Source organism: Delphinapterus leucas, unplaced genomic scaffold (assembly GCF_059928025.1).
Source record: "Delphinapterus leucas isolate spDelLeu-1000000601 "Yukka" unplaced genomic scaffold, BTC_Dleu_Yukka2 spDelLeu_asBTCV2_sq25, whole genome shotgun sequence".
Taxonomy (NCBI): Eukaryota; Metazoa; Chordata; class Mammalia; order Artiodactyla; family Monodontidae; genus Delphinapterus; species Delphinapterus leucas.
The window spans coordinates 7094807-7115540 of record NW_028322234.1 but is presented as its reverse complement, the minus strand read 5'-3'; the positions used below and the strand labels follow the sequence as shown (position 1 = coordinate 7115540).

The following is a 20734-nucleotide window of genomic DNA, read 5'->3' as shown; positions in this document are numbered from 1 at the left end:
GCAGTAGGTGCACAATAAATAAAGAGGGGACACAAGGAGTGGGACAGAGGACAGTAGAGCTGTAGTCCCAGTGAGAGGAGGTGAGCCCGGGGAAGAGAGGGGAGGCTGTGTGGTGGTGGGGCGGGATTCAGAAGGAGCCTTGCCAGAAGCAGGTGGGTCCAGCGCCCCATGCAGCTAGGAGCAGTACCACCGCTGTGCCTCTCTCTCCCGAGCCTGCCATCAAGCTGGCAGTGAGAATCAGTCTGCAGGGGGGAATGTAGGCTGAGGGCAATAGGGAGCCATGGAGGGTGTGTGTGGGGGGGCAGGGGAGGATGATGTGAGATCTGCCTGAGAGAAGCTTCCATAGCCTCTACTTCATCCTTGCCCTGTTTTACTGGTGTATATTTTCTTCTGGAAGTGAGATTTTAAGGATGAATGTAGACTGATCTGAGTTAAAACTTGTAAATCACTTTAAAAAAACAAAAAAAAAAGACCTCTAAGTCTTTGCAAAACATTTTATTCCCTGAGGACCTGGTCTCCAGTCCTCACTGTGCTGTGTGAAGCCCCCTTTGCCACTGCCCCAATCCCTGTGAAGCCTGTCTCAGACACCTGTCCGAGGGTGGCAGGGCTGGGGGGGTCACCAGTTCACTTGGATCTCCCCAGTCTGAGAGACACACAGGGGCGGGGGCCAGTCCTGGGTCCCGAGAACTTAGGGTTTCCCAAGGACCTGAATATCCCCCTTCTCTGGGCACTAAGGTGTGTGTGCTGGCCTTGGGCCCAGGGAAGACCCCTCTTGCCCCAATACTCTCTCCTGTATTGTCGGGGAGCACCAGTGTGGGGCTGGGTCCTGTCAGGGACTCCAGAAACTCTGAGCTCCCATAGCCTGAGACAGATAGCTCCCTCCCTCCTCTGCCCAATGTTTCCACCATTAGAGCGCTTGAAGCCACAAGCAGGGAGGGGGCAGTCCCATTCCCAGACTCTCTGGCCCCTCCCACCGTCTGAGGGGTCCAAGATCCAGGGAGGGGTGGAGAACAGAAACCCTCTCTTCCCAGCTGAAAAATCCTTCTTGCTTCAGCTGTGTGTGGACCCAGGTGTCCTCAATTGGCCTTGAACCATTGCAGGAATTCACCCACTGTTGCAGGTTCACAACCAAGGAGAGGCTGGTCACTGCTTAGGCTTTAGCCCATGATCAAGGTCAGGGCTAGGAAGTGGGACATGGAAAAGGGATAGATGCAGCAGCAGCAGCTGGGGCCCTAGCAGAAGTGCTTCTGCCATTAGCTGACATGGAAAGAGATGGTCCTTCCAGCTGACAGTCTAGGGAGGATGATGGAACACGGTCTAGGCAGTACTAGGTGAGTTTTGAAGGATGTGTAGGAATTCACCAGCCAGACTCATCCAACCTCCCTGGTACTCTCCTAGGTCCTTCCCACTTAGGAGGACAAAGGTCTCAGCTTCCAGGGAGGAAGCTGCTGCCCTTTCTATGGGGATGGAGACAGTAGCCTCGAGGCTGGGGGCCCTGACTCCACCTCAGTAGATCTGTGTCCGCTTGTCACAGGTGAGGTTGGGCTGGTTCAGCACGTCCCACATGAGCAGCATCTCGTAGGGCAGGAAGCGGTGCACCAGCGGCAGCTCTCGGTAGAAGCAGGGGTCGAAGGAGGACAGGCGGCTGGAGGGGGCCTGAACACCGGCCGTGAGGATACCACTGTGTGAGGCCCTCCTGCTTTTGGCACACGCCCAGGAAGACATCATCAATGGGGAAGAGGTCCAGGGCGGGGGTGTGTGGCACAGGGCGGTGGCTGTGAAGCGGGACAGTAGGAAGCCACCACCCCCACAGTAGGGCAGGTAGCGTTCTTCCTCTGTCACCACCTTCGGCACATAGTACTTGCTCCAGGGAAGGCAGACGGGGCACACACTGTGGGTCAACTGCCCCACAGAGAGGTGGTGGTCAGGGTTGTCACCCTGAAGGTAGGTGACCACGTTGTCTGGGTGGGCAAAGACGTCATCATCCCAGTTGAGCATAAAACTGGCATGTGCACCGTGTCTTCTGCCACTGTAGGAAGAGCACCTGCAAGGGGGGGTGGACAGGGCACACGGGCTTGATGCCTGGGGCCATCAGCTTTGGGTCCCTGTCGGCCACCCCAGCCCAGTGAGGCCAGGCAAGGATGTGTTTTCCAGTCAGGCTATTTTGGGTTAAAGGACTCACTCTGTGGTCCTTTGCAGCCAACTGCCCCTCTCTGTGCCTCAGTTTCCAACTTTCCAGACAGGACACATCATGGGACCTGCCTCCAGCAGTGTTGGGGATCTACAGAGATGATGCTCCGTAAAGCACCAAGAAGTGCTTGAAAATTGTCACATTTACATTTATTGCTATTCCTTCTGACTCTGCCTTGCCAAGCACTACCATTAAATAATTACTTGTATGACTGTTATATAACATCTACCTCCCCCACCAGACTCTGGGGTCCCCCTGGGTGGGAGCTGTGTCTCTCCTATGTGCCATCTCTTCGGCACCCATTATGGGGTCAATACTTTGTAGGCACTGGATTCATGTTTGTCAAGTTGATGTTTATCACATGCTTTTGTGCTCTGCGTTAAGAATGTGGCATGTGGGCTTCCCTGGTGGCACCGTGGTTGAGAGTCCGCCTGCCGATTCAGGGGACACGGGTTCGTGCCCCAGTCCGGGAAGATCCCACATGCCACTGAGCGGCTGGGCCCGTGAGCCATGGCCGCTGAGCCTGCGCGTCTGGAGCCTGTGCTCCGCAACGGGAGAGGCCACAACAGTGAGAGGCGTATGGCAAAAAAACCCAAAACAAAACCAAAAAGAAACCAAAGAACGTGGCATGTTAAGAGGTTCTGGGCCCTCTACCCACCTCGGCTTCAGTTACCTCCATAACTTTGGTTGCATGCCAGGCACCGTACTCAGTGCCTGCTCTACCTTGAATCCTTAATACAGTTTTAAGAGGCAGGTGTGGTCTTCAATCCCATTTACAGATGAGGAAATAGAGGCTCTCCAGAGAAAGTGCCTTGAGCAAGGTCATACAACAGAGACGGTCTGTTGTTCAAAGTCTTGAACCCAGATCTGTCTGTACTTACTATGAGCAGGAAACTGCACTGGGCCCCTTTCAACCTGTGTCTCTACTCAGCTTACTCCATCCCCACCCTCCACACCCTGGGTAGGTCCTTGGAGCCTTCAATTCCTCCTCTGAGCATGGGCAAGTTTCTGTCTACCTCTCATGGTTTCTTTTCCATCAGAAAGGCCTTTGTTGAGTATCTTCCACACAGACCTGGGTCTCATGGGGAGACAGAACCAGAAAAAAGAAATAAGATGTGTTCTGTCCAGCTCTCCCCATGCACCATTGCCAATGTTATCTGAGCACCTGGCACTGGTCCAGGTGCCTTATGAATATCATCTCATGTAATCGTCACAGCAGCCCTCAGAGGTGGGTGAGTTCAATTAATATCCCGTTTCCCTGATGAGCAAACTGACGCACAGAGAGGTGAATGATCATCCATGGCAAACAGCAGATAAGCAGCAGAGTCTGGATTTGAGCCCAGGTCATCAAGGCTTGGAAAGCCAGGCTTGTAAGTCCTTTCTCCCTGCCTCCCTTGGACAAAGAAGACTTCGGATCACCATGAGGACAGGGGCGAGGTTGGGGCGAGGTTGATGGGAGTTTCTGGTCCCCAGAGCTCCTCAGAGGAGGTGGTAGCAACTTTGGACAGGAAGACGAGGTGGCCCCAATCACGTGACACCCTCCCTCCCCCAGCCCACCTGTTTGAGCGTGAGGTTGAAGAATGAGTCGTAGAAATCCCACTGCAGGATGTCACCGTGCATCCGCGCCTCCATGGCCTACAGCCGGTTGACCTTTCACGTCTCCAGCGGGTTGGGGTCCGTGCCCACGAGGAAGAGGCAGTGCAGCTGAACACCGTGCACCTGGCGCTCACGGCCCCACCTGAGCCGCACCAGCTCCCGGTGCTCGTAATTGCTGGGCGAGGACTTGATCACCAGCAGCAGAAAGACTGGCTGCACGCACTTGTCAGGTGGCACGTCCTGGAGCAGCACGACATCGCGGCAGTGTTTGTACAGCAGGAAGTTGCAGATGTGCTGCGGCTGCCTGGCGAAGTCCGGCAGGGCGGCCATGGAGGAGCTGGCCAGGCAGGGGGCGGGCGGTGGGCGGGAGGGTGGCGAGGGCCAGACCAGAGCCACGGGGGTGCCCGGTGGCTCCTTCAGGCCTGGGCAGGTGGGTGGTGACCTGCAGATCGAAGAGAAGGAGGAGGTTGAAGGTGCCCAGAGCCACAGCCAGGCCCAACTCTGTCCGCAGGTGCCGAGAACACCTCATTCTGGTCCGCCTGAGTTTGGGATTGGTCTGAAGAGATCCCTGGGCAGCTCCTGCAGACAATAACACTCACTGAAGATGCCTGAAGATGCCAGATGGGCCAAGCACTTTTCCAGAGCTACCTGTGGACCTCAACACCTGGTTGCAGCCCTACAGTTGCTCAAGTTGGAAAAATACTGAAATTCACCCCCAGAGATTCCCCCGGCTCCCACCTCCTCCAGTACCCCATGTTGGCTCTGACTGTTGCCCAGGTCCTACCGGGGATCAATAGTTACAGAGAAAACAGGCATGGAAATGCCAAGGTGAGCCTCCCAGATTCAGTGTGCCCAGAATCCCAGCCCCCCCATCCAAGCTGGTCCTCTTTATGTCCCTCTCTCAGAGATGGCCCAGGAGCCTCCCCGAGAGAGGCAGAGAACTCCCTTTTTAGCAGTTGAGAGCTGCTGGGATCCTTCCTGCTTCCCTTTTCACTTGCTCCTCCAGGAAGCTCTGAGCTTCTGGGATTCTGATATAACCGTCACTCATTCTTCTTGACTATTTTTAATGGTCCTGTGAGCTGAGCGTGGGCCCTGGCTCTTCACAGAACCCTCAGGCCCAGCATGTCTCAAACAAAGCTATCTTCCTTGGCAAACTCCTCTTCCTCCTTTAAAACCCATCTCAAATGATCCATTCTCTGGGTAGTCCTCTTGGACCTCTCAGGAAGAGTCCTGGTCTCCTATTTAGCCCTGTCTCCCTCTCTGGCTAAGTCACTGAAACAGGAGGGAAGGGGGCAGGGCACAACCTTTGAAAGAATGACATAGCCCACAGACATGACATAAACTGACTAGAACCAGATGGATCCAGGATGGCAGACAAGTCAACTTCCACTAGACCTTGAGCCTCAGTATACACTCACTGTTAACACATCAGCAAGCTAAATGACACTATAGGCACCATGACAGTTCCAAGACCTACCATAAGGATCAAAAAGTGGGCGGTGGCCCAATTCTTGGAAATCCCCGCCCTTTCCTCTAATAGCTGAATACTCCTCCCACTCATTAGCCTATAAAATTACCCACCCCTATAAAAACTGATAACCCCATACCCTGGTGCCTTTCTCACCTGATATGGTGTGTGATCTCAGTAGGAAGACTGTGGGTTTTGGCCGGGTTCGAGTCCAAGTGTCAGTCTGGGTTTAGGCTGGGTTCGAGTCCCAGCACGTGGTTTCAAGTCCCAATCTGAGGTGTACGGTTTCATCATGATCTCTAACTTTTTCGTCCCAAGACTGGGGGCTTCTTGAGGGTCCTGGCATTGCCCAGCATGAGGCAAACGCATGGGGGAAGCAGAGAGTTTCTGAATGAATGCATTTATGAATAAAAGTAAATTCATTAAGTTTTTCTCTGGCACACTTTTTTTGGGCGGGGGTGGGGTGTGAAGTAGAAAAGAAGAGCTTTATTGCTTTGCCAGGGAAAAGGGGGAAGCAGCAGGCTCGTGCCCCTCAAAACTGTGTGTCCCAACCCAGGAGGATTTGGCAGTGGTTCAAGGGCAGGGCTGCTTATAAGGATTAGGGTGTATGCAGGGCCTGCACTCCTTTGATCTTGTCTCAGGTGGTCTTTTCTGGAGTGAAGAACGCTAACATTTTCCATTTGTTGGGGGTTTTAGTTCTGGTCTCAGGATTTAACAAAGCTCAGGTTCTTGATGTCTCGTCACAAAGAATTCAGTGAGAGACAAAGTGATAGGTAAGAAGTGGATTTATTTAGAGAGAAACACACCCGACAGAGTGTGGGCCATCTCAGAAGGTGAGAGCAGCCTGGCACACTCTTAATTTATCCATCAACCCCCCACCCCAACCCCGCCTGAAGATTTCCTTTCCCATATGTAGGCAGAGCCTTTGGTCTCCTGTCCAGATCCCTTTCCCAGGCTTCCCTGGACTCCCTCAATGTCATTTTGTCTGGAAAGGTGGTATCTGTGCTGTGTTCCAGCCCTAAATTTAAAGATCTATCTTCCAGCGCAGCATGAAAATGCCAGATTAGACCCAAGGCAGAACTTACCAATTCAGTAAACACTTATTGTCTCACCTCAGAGAGGTGCCCTCTGGAGTCCAACTCCTGGGTTTAAATCCCAACTCCATCACTCCCTGGCTGTGTGCCCTCCATACCTAGGGTCTCAGTTTCCTCAGTTATAAAGGGGGCATCTGAACAACCCACTAGGTTGTGCAGGTGTGAAGGGAGTTCCCGGCACCTGGTACCTAGTGGGTATTCAACAAGTATTTGTTGAATGAATATGTGAACCCCAGCACTTACCTCAGATTGCCTCAGGATGTCTGTGCTCGTCTGGGGTCTCCTCGCTCTCCCCTCTGGCACCTGAAACACTGTGGGGTAGTCAGTGGATTCTGGCAGGCCCCTCGAGCTCCAAGCAAACCCACCCAGCAATTGCCTGGGAGCAAGAAGAGAGTAGTTTCCCATTTTATCTAGAGCCACAAATGGGTGCTGGTGCTGGGAACAGAGGCTCCTTCCCTGATCCATGAGGCCATTTCCGCAACGTGCCCATCACTGTCTCTGCACACTGCCTGGCCAAGACCTCTCCAGCCAGGTGTCTCCCCGAAATGGGGCTCAGATCCCACTCCACAGGTTCTGCTGTGTGACCTTGGGAAAGAAGCTTGACCTCTCTGAGCTTCAAAGTAAAATGGGAATTAACCCTATGTAAAAGTGTGGTTGGGATTTTAACCTCAAATGTGCTGAGCACGGTCCTGCCTCAGGACCTTTGCACAGGTTGTTTCCTCTGCCTGATTCTCCAGATTTCTATACAACTCCCTCCTCCCCCTCCTCCTTGTCTTTGCTCAAATGTCCCCTTCTCAGGAACACCTCCTCAGGACACACCATCTCACTGGCAGCCCTGATCCCCCACCCTAGCCTACTTTTTCTTTCTTCCACAGCACTTTTCACCTCCTAAAATAAAAACTTAAAAAATGGGGCTTCCCTGGTGGCGCAGTGGTTAGGAACCCACCTGCCCGTGCAGGGGACACGGGTTCGAGCCTTGGTCTGGGGAGATCCCACATGCCGCGGAACAACTAAGCCCGTGCGCCACAACCACTGAGCCTGCGCTCTAGAGCCCACGAGCCACAACTACTGAGCCTGTGTGCCACAACTACTGAAGCCCGCGCGCCTAGAGCCCGTGCTCCTAGAGCCCGTGCTCCACGATAAGAGAAGCCACCGCAGTGAGAAGCCGGCACACCGCAGCAAAGAGTAGCCCCCGCTCGCCGCAACTAGAGAAAGCCCGCGCGCAGCAACGAAGACTCAACGCAGCCAAAAATAAATAAATTTTAAAAACCTTAAAAAATGTACTGCTTCTCATCTATCTTCCCCATCAGAATACAGGCTCCATGCAATAAGTCTTATTCATCATTTTATCCCCAGTCCCTAGAACTGTGCTTGGTGCGTAGTAGGCGCTCAGTAAATGTGTGTTGAATGAATGAATGAACAAACGAATGCTGGGATGCCACAGCATCTGAAAAAATATTGACTCTTGGGACTTCCCTGGAGGTCCGGTGGTTAGGACTTCGTGCTTCCATTGCAGGGGGCACGGGTTCGATCCCTGGTCAGGGAACTAAGATCCTGGAAGTCGCGGCCAAAATATATATATATATTGACTCTCAGAATGAATTTATACATTCATTCATTCGAGCCAATATTCCCAGCCAATAGATCTTTACTGTGCTTCTTTACTGTGCTTCTCCTGTGTGCCAGGCACCTCCCGGGAGCGGGGACACAGTGGTGAACAGGCACGGGATACCTCAATGTCTCTGCCACTCTGGGACCCACATGCTTGAGGGGGAACAAACACTAAATAAAAACCTCGGTGAAGAGATACAAGGGGATGAATGCCACGGGAGGAAATGGGGTTGGGTGGCGGGCGTGGATTTTGAGATCTGGATGACATTTAAGCTGGGATGTGAATGGCACAGAGGAGCCATCATGGCTGAGGTTGTGAGGGAAAGGTCCCCAGGGAGGGAACAGCAGGTGCAAAGACCCTGAGGTGGGAATGAGCTGGTGGAGTCCGAGCAGCTGGGGACCCTGTCTGCGGGTGGCACAGAGCCTGTCTTGTTTCCATGGCGTCCCTGGGTTAGCTGCCAGCCTCAGCAGGTGGTTCACCATCTGGAGGGTTTTTGGAGACCCAAAAAGGCAAATCATAATCTTGAGAGGAGACTGTGAACTGAAAAATGATGCAAGAATGAACAGAATCCTAGAAGGACATTTTTCTGAGCTGAAGAGGGGCCCGAGTCCAGAGTGGACCACAAGAAAGGAGCGTTCCCAGGTGAACCTGGCAGATCCCTGAGCTCCGAGGACAGGAAAAAACTCAAGAGCTGCAGTAGAAAGCCCAAGTCACCAAAAATAAGACCAGAGATGTCACAACATTCTCTTCGGTGACACTGGTGGCCAGAGACTCACAGATGCTGGAAGACAAGGGTGTGCCTGGGACCCTAACTTCTGGCTAAGAATCCAGATTTTCAGAATCCCATGAAAATTTAGAGGGTGATTCACCCCCTACCCCATCTGCAGTTTAGAGTCTAAATCAGTTTTCAATCAGGGGTTATTCTGCTCCCACAGGATAGTTACTGGGCAATGTCTAGAGACATTTCTGGTTATCATGATTGGGGCAGGGTGGAGATATGGGACTGCTCATGGCATCGAGCAGGTGGAGGCCAGAGATGCTGCTTAAATTAACATCCTATAGGGCACAGGACGGCCCCATGACAGAAGATGATCCAGCATTTTCAAGATTGAGAAATCCTGGTCTAAACAAACACAGAAACCAGAACAGAGAACTCAAAAGGAGGAAGGATCCAAAGAGGAGAATGAGGGACTGAACAAAGAAGCTTGATATAGGTTTAGTTAAGTTCATTAGACGGAGTATTTATTACTATTTAAATAGAAAATCAAACCTAAATGGCCAAGGATCTATTGGCTGGGAATGTGTTTAGTGCCCAACAAGAGCTCCAAAACAAAGAAAGATACCTCAACAAATAGGAATATTTACAACTCAGCCAAACCTGGACATTGGGGAGGGGGAAGGTGTGAGAAGAGGTAAAATGATTAAATGGCTCATATCACTGGGATCAGGGTATCTGGGCGAAATAGAAGCTCTTGGGGGTGGCCATTTGGTTTTAATTAAATCCATTAACGCCTGTTCTTTTCCTTGCATTTTCTTTCTTGTTTATTTGTAAGATCCCTTTGCATATGAAACACTTAATCTTTGTTGGCTACCTGCATTCCCAACTTTTTCTTGCCGGGTCTCTGGTTTCTTTAAATGGAGGGATCTTACAGCGACTTCACCCTCCCAACCCCCATAAGGCTCCTGACTGGGGTCTGAGAGCTCAAGTTGGGGGTGGAGGGGATGGAGGCTCACATCCCCTTCCCCTTACACTAGACCTCTATTAATGCATCCCAGATCCCCTTCCCTTTTCCAGCCACCAAGGCTACCTCCACCCCTAACTCATGGCCCCTTAGAACTTCAAGCAGCAAATGTTTCCAAACTCGCAACATCCCACATCCAGACTGGCATAAAAAAGAAACTCCAGGCCCCGCTTTCAGCCAGGTTGAAAGTGCTGTGGATTTACTGGTCCAGGATACCTTGCTGGGTGTCTCAGTGGGCTGTATCCCAGGTAGTCCCCAGCCTCTCCTTACAGGCCTTACTTTCTAAATGGGCTGGGACCTCACACCTACCGTGGGAAAAGCTGGGACTTACGGGCTCCACTTAGCCAAGGACGGGAAGCCTCTTGGTATTACTTCCTCCTAAGCGACTGTGCGGCAGCTCTGGGGACTTTGCTGGTGGGGGCTCTATGGCTGGTGAGAAGTTCCTCTCAGGTCTGCTTTCGATTCCCTGACCCCACACAAGACTCTCCTGTCCACCCTCTCCAGTTCTGGAAGGACTGGGCTTCTGGAAGCCCAAATAGCTACTCACTCTGAAGTTTGTGGGGTCTGAATAACTCTGGGGGAATCCCCACCCCCATTTCATAGCTGGAGAAGTGAAGCTCAGAGAGTCGTCCCAAGGTGGCCCAGTGGGTGACTCACATTGCCACAGAAATCCACATTATCTCCAAGTCCTTCAGCTCTGAGAAGGGTCTCAGTGGCTCTTATCTCAAAATACATATATGAAAACTATTCATTCGTTCAACAAATAGGTTCTGGAGGAATTGAGAAGCCTCATCCCTGGGCCTGGCCCCCCAGAAGCCCTCAATATGGGGGAGACAAGTCCAGACACCTGTGGGATCAGGGCTGGGCCAGAAGAATGGATCAGGATATTGAAGCTGAGGTTTTGAAGGATGCATATGAGTTCACCAAGGGGAGTTCAGGCAGCAAGGAGAGCAAATGCAAAAGCAAGGAAGGGAAAGAAAACAAAGCCTATTCAAGGAAACATGTGTAGTTTATTTTGCTGAAAAGCAGAGTTTGGAGAGGGGTTGATTTCTGAGGCTAAGAGGTGGGGCCAGACCCTGTAAAGACCTTCAACGCCAGGCTGAGTAGTGGGGCTGTTTCCTGGGGGCATGGGTGAGCCATGGAGGTGTGTGAGCAGGGAGCAGAGAGGTCAGATTCCTTGTTGAATGGTACCTTTGCTCTGAGTTGACCTTGGTGAGTCACTTCCCCTTGGGAGTCTATTTCCTCATTAGCACATGGAAGTGCTGAGGATACTCCCTGCCCCACAGACACACAATGGGTCACTTTGTATTGAGTATTAAAGGGCTTGGCATACATTGACTATGCGATGACAACCTCAGTGACCTTGGTTCATTGTCCTGGCTCCTTTAGTGCCCCCACTTACAGATGGGGATATTGAGGCTCAGCATAAAGCAGGAATGTCTATGAACATGTACGAATCCAACCGTTTTACTTGTTGCACTGACTTGTGGGCCATAGAGTATTTACTAAGCACCTACTGTATGCAGGGTACAGGGGACATAGCCATGGCCAAGCCAGCCCTTCTTTTATGATATTAATACATGAGGAAGTGATTTGTTTAGTCGCAGCTTCGATAAATGCTGTTGAAGAAGGAGGGATCCCTGGCAGGGGAGGGACCTGACCAGCCTAGGGACATCCTGAAGGATGAAGGGGAATCACCTGGGCAGAGCCCCAGGGGAAGGGCATTCTAGGCAGAGGGCACAGGAAGTGCAAAGGCCCTGAGGTGGGCACAAATTTAGGTTATCAAAGGGAGAGAGAGGAGGCGGTGTGGTTGGAGAAGTGGAGGAGGAGGGAGATACAGGCAGGGTTGCCAGATGATGGTGGGGGAGGAACAGGAAATGGGGCAGACCACAAAGCAGCTCTTCTGTTGCAGGTGAGGCGCAATGGGGAGCCATGGACGGTGTGTGAGCAGGGGAAGGACAAGATTGAGTTATGCTTTGAAGAAGTCCCCTGTGGGGCCACTGAAGCGGGAAAAGGTGATCAGGGCAGGAGTTAGAGGCCAGGGCAGCAACCAGGAAGAAGAATTTGGGGACCTGGATAGGGGCTGGCTGGCGGGGTACAGGGACGTGGGTGAGTTCAGCAAATAAGATGAAGGGAGTCATCAATATTTAGGGCCTGGGACTTCCCTGGCGGTCCAGTGGTTAAGACTCCACACTTCCACTGCAGGCAGCACGGGTTCGATCTCTGGTTGGGGAACTAAGATCCCATATGCAGTGTGGCATGGCCAAAAAAAAAGAAAAAAAATTTAGAGCCCGGATGTGGGGGACAGAGAAGGATGGACCAGGGAGAACAAAATGTGAGAAGTCTCTGAGCCTTTCACAAGGGGACTTTATGGGGCAGCAGGTGACCCAGGTGTGGTGTCTGGGCGAGAGCCTTCGGGACACGATGCCACGTAAACCAGGAAGATCCATCAGGCATTTGATGGATGAACACATCCATATATTGCTTGCACGTGGCAGGGCCTCCTCCATGCTCCTCCCTACAGACCGCAGTGCCACGGTGTGCAGAGTCACAGCAGTGATGTCCGGGCTGACTCTCAGGGCCCATCACCCAGTCCCCCCACTGCAATACTGGCCAATCCTGCTCGGGGCTGTTTGCCCTCCATGTACTGTTGCAACTTCACCATCACTCAGACCCTGCTTCCTGCAGCGCACACAGCAAAACCACTTGTTTTCTTTGGCTGCAACCCCAAAGCCTCCCCCTGGGGTGCTCTCAATCTCCTTCTCCTCCCGCCCCATGTCCACTGCCCCCTTTCCTCCACTCTTGCCACACCAGCCTCTTCACAGCTCCTTCAAACACCCGGGCTCAGCCCTGCCACAGGACCTTTGCACCTGCCTTTCCTTCCACCTCGGACACCCCTCTCTCCCGCTCTTCCCCCTGGTTCTCCTTGATCTTCAGGTTTCCGCCCAACATCATCTCCTTAGAGACGCCCCAACCTCCCAGCTAAAACACCCCACCCCGGCTCTGCTTTCCTCTGCTGCTCTCACCACCATTAGACAAAACTGCTCACTTCCCTCCTGTCCATCTCCCCAGCCAGCCTGGGGAGGTGGGGCCCAGCATCTTGGCCCTCACAGCTGTGTCCCCAGTGGGCGCTCACTGCTGTTTGTTGCATGAGGAAAAATACTAACGATGACTCACATATTGGCTATTTCCTTGCGCCTCACTTCAGGCTAACCCCATTCTAGGCAGCAGCTGCCACCATCCCCTACCCGGGACCTTGGGGATGCAGGTGATTCAGTCCTGAGAAGTCAGCAAGCACATCCTCGGAGCCAAGGGGGCAGGACCAAGAGGCACTGGATATTCCTGACTCCGAATAGTCCTAATGTGCTAAAAGGGCCAAATATTCACGGCACTAAAATATTCAGGATGCGTTTAATGAGCAAGAAGCAATGAATATTAGTGAAGTGCTGAATATTAATGATCTGTTAAATATGCAGGAGGCACCCAGTACTTATAATATATGAACTACTTATAAGGCAACAATGAATAGTTGCAAGGCATGTTTGTGATGCATTAATGAATATGCATATTATCACAATGAATATGATACGAATGAGCCACTAAACAGCCCTGAAGAGACACAGTCACTGAATAGTCATGATTCGTTGCATATATATATATATATATACACACACACACACAGTACTAAATATTAATAACCCACTGAATATTACTGAGACACTAGATGTACGGAAGGGGCTGACCACTTGGCAGAATTAATTAGGGACCCCCGCTGGTGACAGTGCTCTAGTCCCCCAGCCTCTGCCTACACCCCCAAGCGACAGTCAAGGTCTGTCAAGGACCCAGGCACGTATGGCTCCAGGCACCTCTGTCCCCCTCACCTCCCCTGGGGAGGCCAGGAAGGCAGAGAAGCTGAGACACATGAGGAAGTGAGAATGTCACACAATCCAGGTGGCAAGGCCCTACCCGTTAGCACCCTTGGGGGGCCTGGACCAGTCCCCCCTCCCCGTCCCCACCCTGCACTATTTCACGGACAGTGGGGGCTTGCCTGACACTGACTTGGAGGCCTCCATCACATCAAGGCGATTCCCCACACGACGCTCCCAATTTCCAGATGAGGAAACTGAGGCTTGGAGAGGGTGAATCTTGGGTCCCTCTCCAGGCCTGTCAGACACACACCCATGCGACCCCCTCCTTACCCCAGCTCCGGGGACCCCCAGGCCTGGGTGCTCCCAAACAGCCCAGTCACTTGGGCTCAGTTCTTGAATCAGGAACGTGAGGGCGGCTCGTTCCCCGCCCTCACCCAGCAGCCGTGAGGACCAAGAGAGCTGATGCTCCTAAGACAGCCACCGTGGCCCCCGGGGAAGGAGGGCCTGACCCGGCTACTGGTCATCTGTGGACTCGGGGCAAGTAGCTGCCCCCCGCCCGCTCCAGGCCTCAGCAGCCTCATCTGTGAGGCTGCCTGGCATCGGCTGCCCACTCACGGTTCACCCCCAGCAGGTGCTAAATACGAGCTCCACCGTGGCTTAAGTTGTTCCTTCGCTCCCCACCGACGCTCAGCTGGGATCTCGATAGGGATGGGGGCCTGGAACATTCTGGGGCTGCCACAAGGAGACGTGAGGGGTGGGGGGCGGTGACAGGAGAACCCCATTTGTGTGTATAACCCCCTGAGCCCTGGGAAAGGCTAGAGGACTCAGCGGTCACCTTTTCTCCAAGTCACACATATACGAAGTGCCAACAATGACGACATCAGTATCGGCGGCAGCACCTACCGCTATCACTTGCACACTGGTCACTGCTCTGAGCTGAACGCCCTGGTCTAGGTCCTGGGCACCCAACCAAGTTGATGGAGACAAACCACCATGTTTGGGGAGCCAATGGGCTAATGGGGAACAGAGGCAGCGAAGGAGACAATTTTCCAGAAAAGGGTAAGTCCCAGGAATGAAGACCCAAGGACGGGAGCCAGGGGTGCTTGCAGGAGAGGGTGCGAACCACTGGCCTGTGGATGGGCCCCCGTGGCTCTCACTGAGCCTCCCAAGGAGGTCCCCTGTTCCAGTTCCCGGGGGGGCAAGGTAGGCACAGAGAAGGCACCCACCTACCAGAGACCAGGTTGCTGGAATTTGAACACTGATGAGCTGGACCTGCGGGCGATCCCTCACCAGTTCATACCAGTTTGGCCTTCCAGTAATGACGGGCTGGTCCGTTTTTACAAGGACCATGAGTTGCTTTTGTAAACAGGACAAAAAAAAGAAGAGAAAGCCCAGTAAAGATAATTCGTAAGAAAGCCTCATTATGGGCCAACTCTGCTTACCATGTGTGTAAGTGGGTTTTATGCAAATATACGTCCAACATTCACTCTGGTGAACCCCTGGGCGTGGAAGAAAGGGTGGGAGGGGGCAGGGTGACACACACACACTTTAGACCCTTGAGTCCTCTGTTTCCAGGTCCCAGGGCTCCTAATGGATGACTCATTGGCTAAGCCTGCCCTCCCCCACTGCAGGAACTGCCCGGGGCACCTACGATGAGTCCAGGAAGGATTCTGAGGCTGGACATAGGCCCCTGATTAAATGCCAGCCCTGCCCCCAGCTGAGCCTCAAACGGCATCTCTGGGCTCATTTCCTAGCTGGGGAAACTGAGGCTAGGGAGGCAGGCTGTGCATCACAGTTCAACCTCAGAATCTTCCAATGATCCAGGGCTGATGTGCAAATTGAACCTCTGGGGACCTTCTGGAGGACCTCCACACCTGGTCAGGGCCCTCATCCAGGCTTTGTCGGACACAATTTCTTTCATGCAAAGATAAATATCACCAATGAGCCACATAATCAGGATTAGAGTTAACATGCGATATCTTGCATGCAGCCTTTCCACCATCAGCTCATCGACACTCCACACTTGCGCTGGGAGGTAGGGCTATGTTAGCCTCATTTTTATTGATGGGGAAACTGAGACACAGAGAGGTCAAGGAACCCATTCAAGGGAGGTCAAGTGGTAGCCCAGTCCCTGCCTTTAACCACCACCCGGTGGGACCTCCTTTAGTCTGCTATCTTGGTAGTGAGTTCCCCTATCACGGGGGGCAATCAAGCTGAGCCAGACTCCCATCGGGTGGAGGGACCACAATGGGCATCCTCCCTGGCTCATGGGGGGTGGGGGGCAAGTTATTGCCCCACTCTGGGCCTCAGAGGCTGTTGGCAGGAAGAGAAGATGCTCAGTGACGTCTTATCTCCTCCTCCTGGGCTAACCCAGCCCAGCCCCAGGGTCCCTGGGCCAACAGGCTTGTCTGGATTCCCCAAGCTCTGGCCTGGAGCAGAGAAGCTCCAAGGCCCCTTCTCAGTTCCCCCACACCCCGAGTACCTGGCAGGAATCACTCTCTGTGCCCTGGGGGCGAGGGAGAGGGGAAGGGAGGGTGTCCAGGCTGGGCTGGGCAAACATGAACTGCTCACCTAGGCTGCTAAGAGGTGGGGGCCCAGTGACCTGACGCAGGGGCCACACCTCTTCCTCTGGACTCTTCAGCCCTGTCTGTCACGGTGGCCACCTTGGGAACTGAAAGGGCAGTGGGAGAAAGTGGCGGCCCCAGGGCCAGCCCCAAATCCAGCAAACTTCCTCTGGGCCCTGAATTCCAGATCTGAACAACAGGGAGGCCCTGGCCCCAGGGGGTGGGAGGCGAGGGGAGGGGGGGAGGGAGGGGGGTAGGGGAGGGCTGGCGTAGAGGGTTTGAGGGGAGGGGGATGGGTCCTCAGTTTCCCCATCTGAAAAGTGGCCATGATAAAAAAAATCTGACCCAGAGGGAAAGTTGGTTGAGAACCTGGAAAGGTGGCTAATGACGTAACTGTAATATACTTACGGTGATGGCTGACATTCTGTGGGCCCCACTGAGTGGCCATTGCACTTACTGACTTATTTCACTTTCACCACAGTTCCGTATCATGAGCCCCAGTTGACACATAGCAAAACTGAGGCTCAGAGACCTACCATCACTCACTTGGGGTCTTTCAGTGACCAGAAGCGCCCCCATCATAAGAGCTTCCACTGCCTAACACCTCAGGCATCCTCATGGAAGCCAGGTCATTTTGCTACCTCCCAGAGGGGACACTGAGGTACATTCAGAGACCAGGAGCAACCAAAAGCAAGCAACACAGCCAGGCACTGGCTGAGCAGGGACCGGAATGGATCCCAGAGGAAACTGTGAACTGGGGTGCCCAGGCTGGAACCTGGTCCAGCGCCTGGCAGCGCTGGGGTTCAGCAGTGGTTCCCTCAAGAAACAATAATAAACCCAACCTGGGAACCCGGGTGCTGTTCCTGCCTATACCCTCTCAATCAGTATGCTAACAATCTCAACAATAACGATAACAGTAATAGTAACGGCCAGCACATACAAAGCTCCCTCCACTCCTGGGTTCGGATCCCACCCTATCCTAGGAGGAGGATGGGAGGTGGGGCTCCAGGGTCGCTTCACTGTGTCCACGACTGCGACGGCACATTGTCCAGGATCAGGGATGCCACAGCTCCACGTGGCCTCGGTCTCCCCCCATTCCCCAGGCGTGGGTGAGGTTTCCTTCCCGGCCAAGACTGAGCCGGCCTTGGGACGCAGGCGAGTACTATTACCGATGGGTGAAGGCAACAGGGTTATTGAGACCCGGGGCTCCAGGATCTCCCTGCCTCTTCAGGGTAAACGCGGCAGATACTCGACCCCAGGGACCTGCAGGGGCTTCCCTAGAGCCCCAACTCCGCCCCCCACCAGGGTTCCGCTAGATCCTCCGGGGCCCCCAGTACTCACCCCCAGACTGCCGTCCAGCCTCCGACCCCTATCCCTGCTCCTCTTGGCTCGCCCCCGCCCTTCCCGGCTTCGCTGCTTCCTGCCTGCCTTCCGCCGGAGCCCCCCCTCCCAGCTGGGCCGTTTCTGCAGGGTCCAGTACAAGTTCTCCTGCCGGCTCCTCCCTCTTCCCTCCCCGGCCCCGCCCCTTCCCCTCCACTGACCGCAGGGCACCACCCAGGCCGCTTCTAGCCTCCCCCGCCCCTATCCCGGCTCACGACCCCACTTGAGTCCTGCCCACAGTCAGGAAGTGAGCTCCCCGCGGCTGGAGGTGTGCAAACAGCGCCTTTTTCGGCACAGGGCCCCGGGCAGGGTTGGTCCAACGTGTGTTCGATGAAGAAATGATTAAAAGAGGGGCAGGAAAAAAAAAAAAAAAAAGAGGGGCAGGGAGGCGAGTTGAACCCAGTGGCTCTTCAAGAGGTTAGAATGTTTCAGAACCCAATAAGCTATCCTGAGACCCCAGACGTCTGGATGCCGTGAGCTGGCATTTTCAGAAGTCAGATTGGAAGATTCTTGGGATTGGGGCTGGTGAAGATTCGAACCCTGCTGTGTGCTGCGTCTGAGCCTCTAGAAGTTTCTGGTGTTGACACGTTAGAGTTGGGAGCTCTGGGGAGGGGGAAGATCCAGGTCCACAAGTGTGAGCCAGGTGATGGTTCAAGTCATCCCCTGTTTCCTCTCGCATCGCGATTTCTTCCCGTGGAGGAAAAGGGGCAGGTTCTGGCTGTGCCTCAGTTTCCTCGTCTGTAAAGTGGAGGAACTAAACCCCGGTTCCTCTAGCTGGGACAGGTCTGGGGGGCAAGGTCAGCACAGAGCAACTGCATGATGTACACTATACTACAGCTATAGCGGTTGAAGGTCGATTACATTAAATGTCTGCATCAAATGGGGGCACTTCAGGCCTCAGAGGCCCTGGCTCATACACTTTCTTGCGGCGGCAAACCCTTGAACTTTGGAGCCCATTGACGTTTCCTGGGCTTAAGGTCTTCTCCTATCCTACAGGGTCCCCTTGGGTTTCCTGCGTTCGTGAGCCCCATAAAAGGGCCGGAATCAAACACCGGATCTGGTGGGCGTGGCTCCGCCCATCTACCTCCACATCAGGCAAGGGCCCCTTCCCGTGTCATCTCCCGGGGAACGTGAGGGCCCTGGGAGCTGGGTCACACCCAGCCCTGCTTGCAACGTGGAAACTGAGATCTGCCCGGTCAGAAGTTTGAGTCTGCTATACTGCCAGAGTGGCTTCAAAAGCGCCAGGGGGGCTTCCCTGGTGGCGCAGTGGTTGAGAGTCCGCCTACCGATGCAGGGGACGCGGGTTCGTGCCCCGGTCCGGGAAGATCCCACATGCCACCCGTGAGCCGTGGCCGCTGAGCCTGCGCGTCTGGAGCCTGTGCTCCGCAACGGGAGACGCCACAACAGTGAGAGGCCTGCGGGCTGGAGGGAGATGGGGAATGAGGAGTGACAGCTAATGAGAATGGGTTTCCTTTTGGGGTGATGGGAATGTTCTGGAACTAGATAGAGGGGATGGTTGACAACATTGTGATTGGGCCACTGAATTGTTTGCTTCAAATAATTAATTTTCTATTATGTGAATGTCACCTCAATTAAAAAATTATCTCAATTAGGCCATTCACCTACTGGGGGTGGCCTCTGGCTGGTCACCTAATTGCTTTGTGCCCCAAACCGAGGTTTTGGGGCATCCCAGGTGTAGGAGACCAGGGCGTTGTAAACCACCAAATGACAACCCACCTGCCTGGGGTTGGCCAGTTAAGTGGGGATACCACCTTCCCTCCTGGGACTCACCCTCCCAGGTAGGCACATGTCACACCAGCTCTGAATGTCTGGGCACATAAGAGGCCGCACCCAGAAAGGCCTTCTGTATTTTAAAGGTTGCCCAGCCTCACTGGTGACCCAAAGAAAGCAAATGAAAGCCACCAGGAGGTGCCATTTTCCCATCTCTTATCAGATGGGCCAGAACCCAAACCCAGATAATGCTCAGAGCCGTGGCAAAGTGTCTCCTCACTCAGTGGCCCACAGCATGGATATGGCACCCTAGCCACTCAGCCTCAGGACCAGCAAAGGGACCGTCTTAGAGGGCTCAAAGCCACTGAGCATGCACGCACTCATGCACGCATGTGTGCAAAGACCTGGATGGAGGGGACAATCCCATAGGCTCAGATGTTTGATTCTAGCTTCTTTATGGGGCCCATGAGCTCAGGGAACCGCAGAGCCCCATAGGGCGAGCGTGGACTATGAACTTGCAGCTGAGGAGCTGAGGGCCGGAGAGGGAAAGGCCCCACCTCCAGTGGCTCCAAAGTCCTAGCTGTTGGAGGCAGTGAAGTGTGTGTGCTGGTGATATCACTGCCTGAAATGCCCCCATTTGATGCAGAGACCACTGTAATTGCCCTTCATACAGACGGTGTTGATCGTGTACTTGCTCCGAATTGAGGACGCTCCCCAGACCTCTCCCAACTAGAGAATTTCCCCCCATTTTACAGAGGAGGAAACTGAGGTACAGCCGGGCCCCTCTCCCCCACACACACACCCTGACTTTGGAGGACAGGGTGGGAGGATCAGAGCACACAGGCCAAACCCTGCTTTCTGCTTCCCGAGCTCCGTCTGGCCCTGGCTTGGTCCCTGGAATCTGCATGGTCTTCAGGGTCAGGCACCCAGCATACCCACATGTCCACTGGGACCCAGGACTTTCCATCAAGTTCAGACCTGCTCTCCACCACAGCATGCTGATTACCACACCTGTCCTGGGCCCACCTCGGGCTACCCCTTGCACACCTGCACTTAGGACCACCCTCCACCCCAGGACCCCCAATAAATAAGAGAATACCAGCACTTCTGGGGTGCTTATTCTGTACCAGGTACTCTTCAAAGTATGTGAGCTCTTGACAACCACCCAGTGAGGTGGGTTACAAATGAGGCCTGGGGAGGTCAAGTCACTGATTCAGACACGCAGCCACTGGGGGTCAGGCAGGCTCTAAACCCACACTTTTTGACTTTGCAGCCTCACGGCTTCTAAGAGCTTTCTCCTGCTCATAGCTGTGTCTCTACAGCCTGGCATATAGTAGGTGCTCAATCAGTGTTTGTGGACTAATTGCTTTCTCACAGAACTCACAACTCACCATCCTTCTGCCTGGCATGCCCATATCCAGCCTGCAAACTCCTACTCAAACTTCAAAGCCCCATTTATAATGCCTTCTGCTTAGGAAGTCTTTCTG

General features: G+C 53.7%; 1 protein-coding gene across 1 annotated transcript; it reads right to left on the bottom strand.

The window, feature by feature from the left end:
- Positions 1-480: 480 nt before the first annotated feature.
- Positions 481-16298, bottom strand: B3GNT3 (UDP-GlcNAc:betaGal beta-1,3-N-acetylglucosaminyltransferase 3). The gene is given in 8 exon segments (XM_089905273.1): positions 481-1690; positions 1692-1758; positions 1761-2008; positions 2010-2044; positions 3749-4229; positions 4231-4366; positions 5412-5594; positions 6593-16298. Coding segments are annotated over 6 exon segments (1101 nt in total). The 5' UTR covers positions 4317-4366; positions 5412-5594; positions 6593-16298; the 3' UTR covers positions 481-1506.
- Between the last annotated feature and the right edge of the window lie 4436 nt (positions 16299-20734).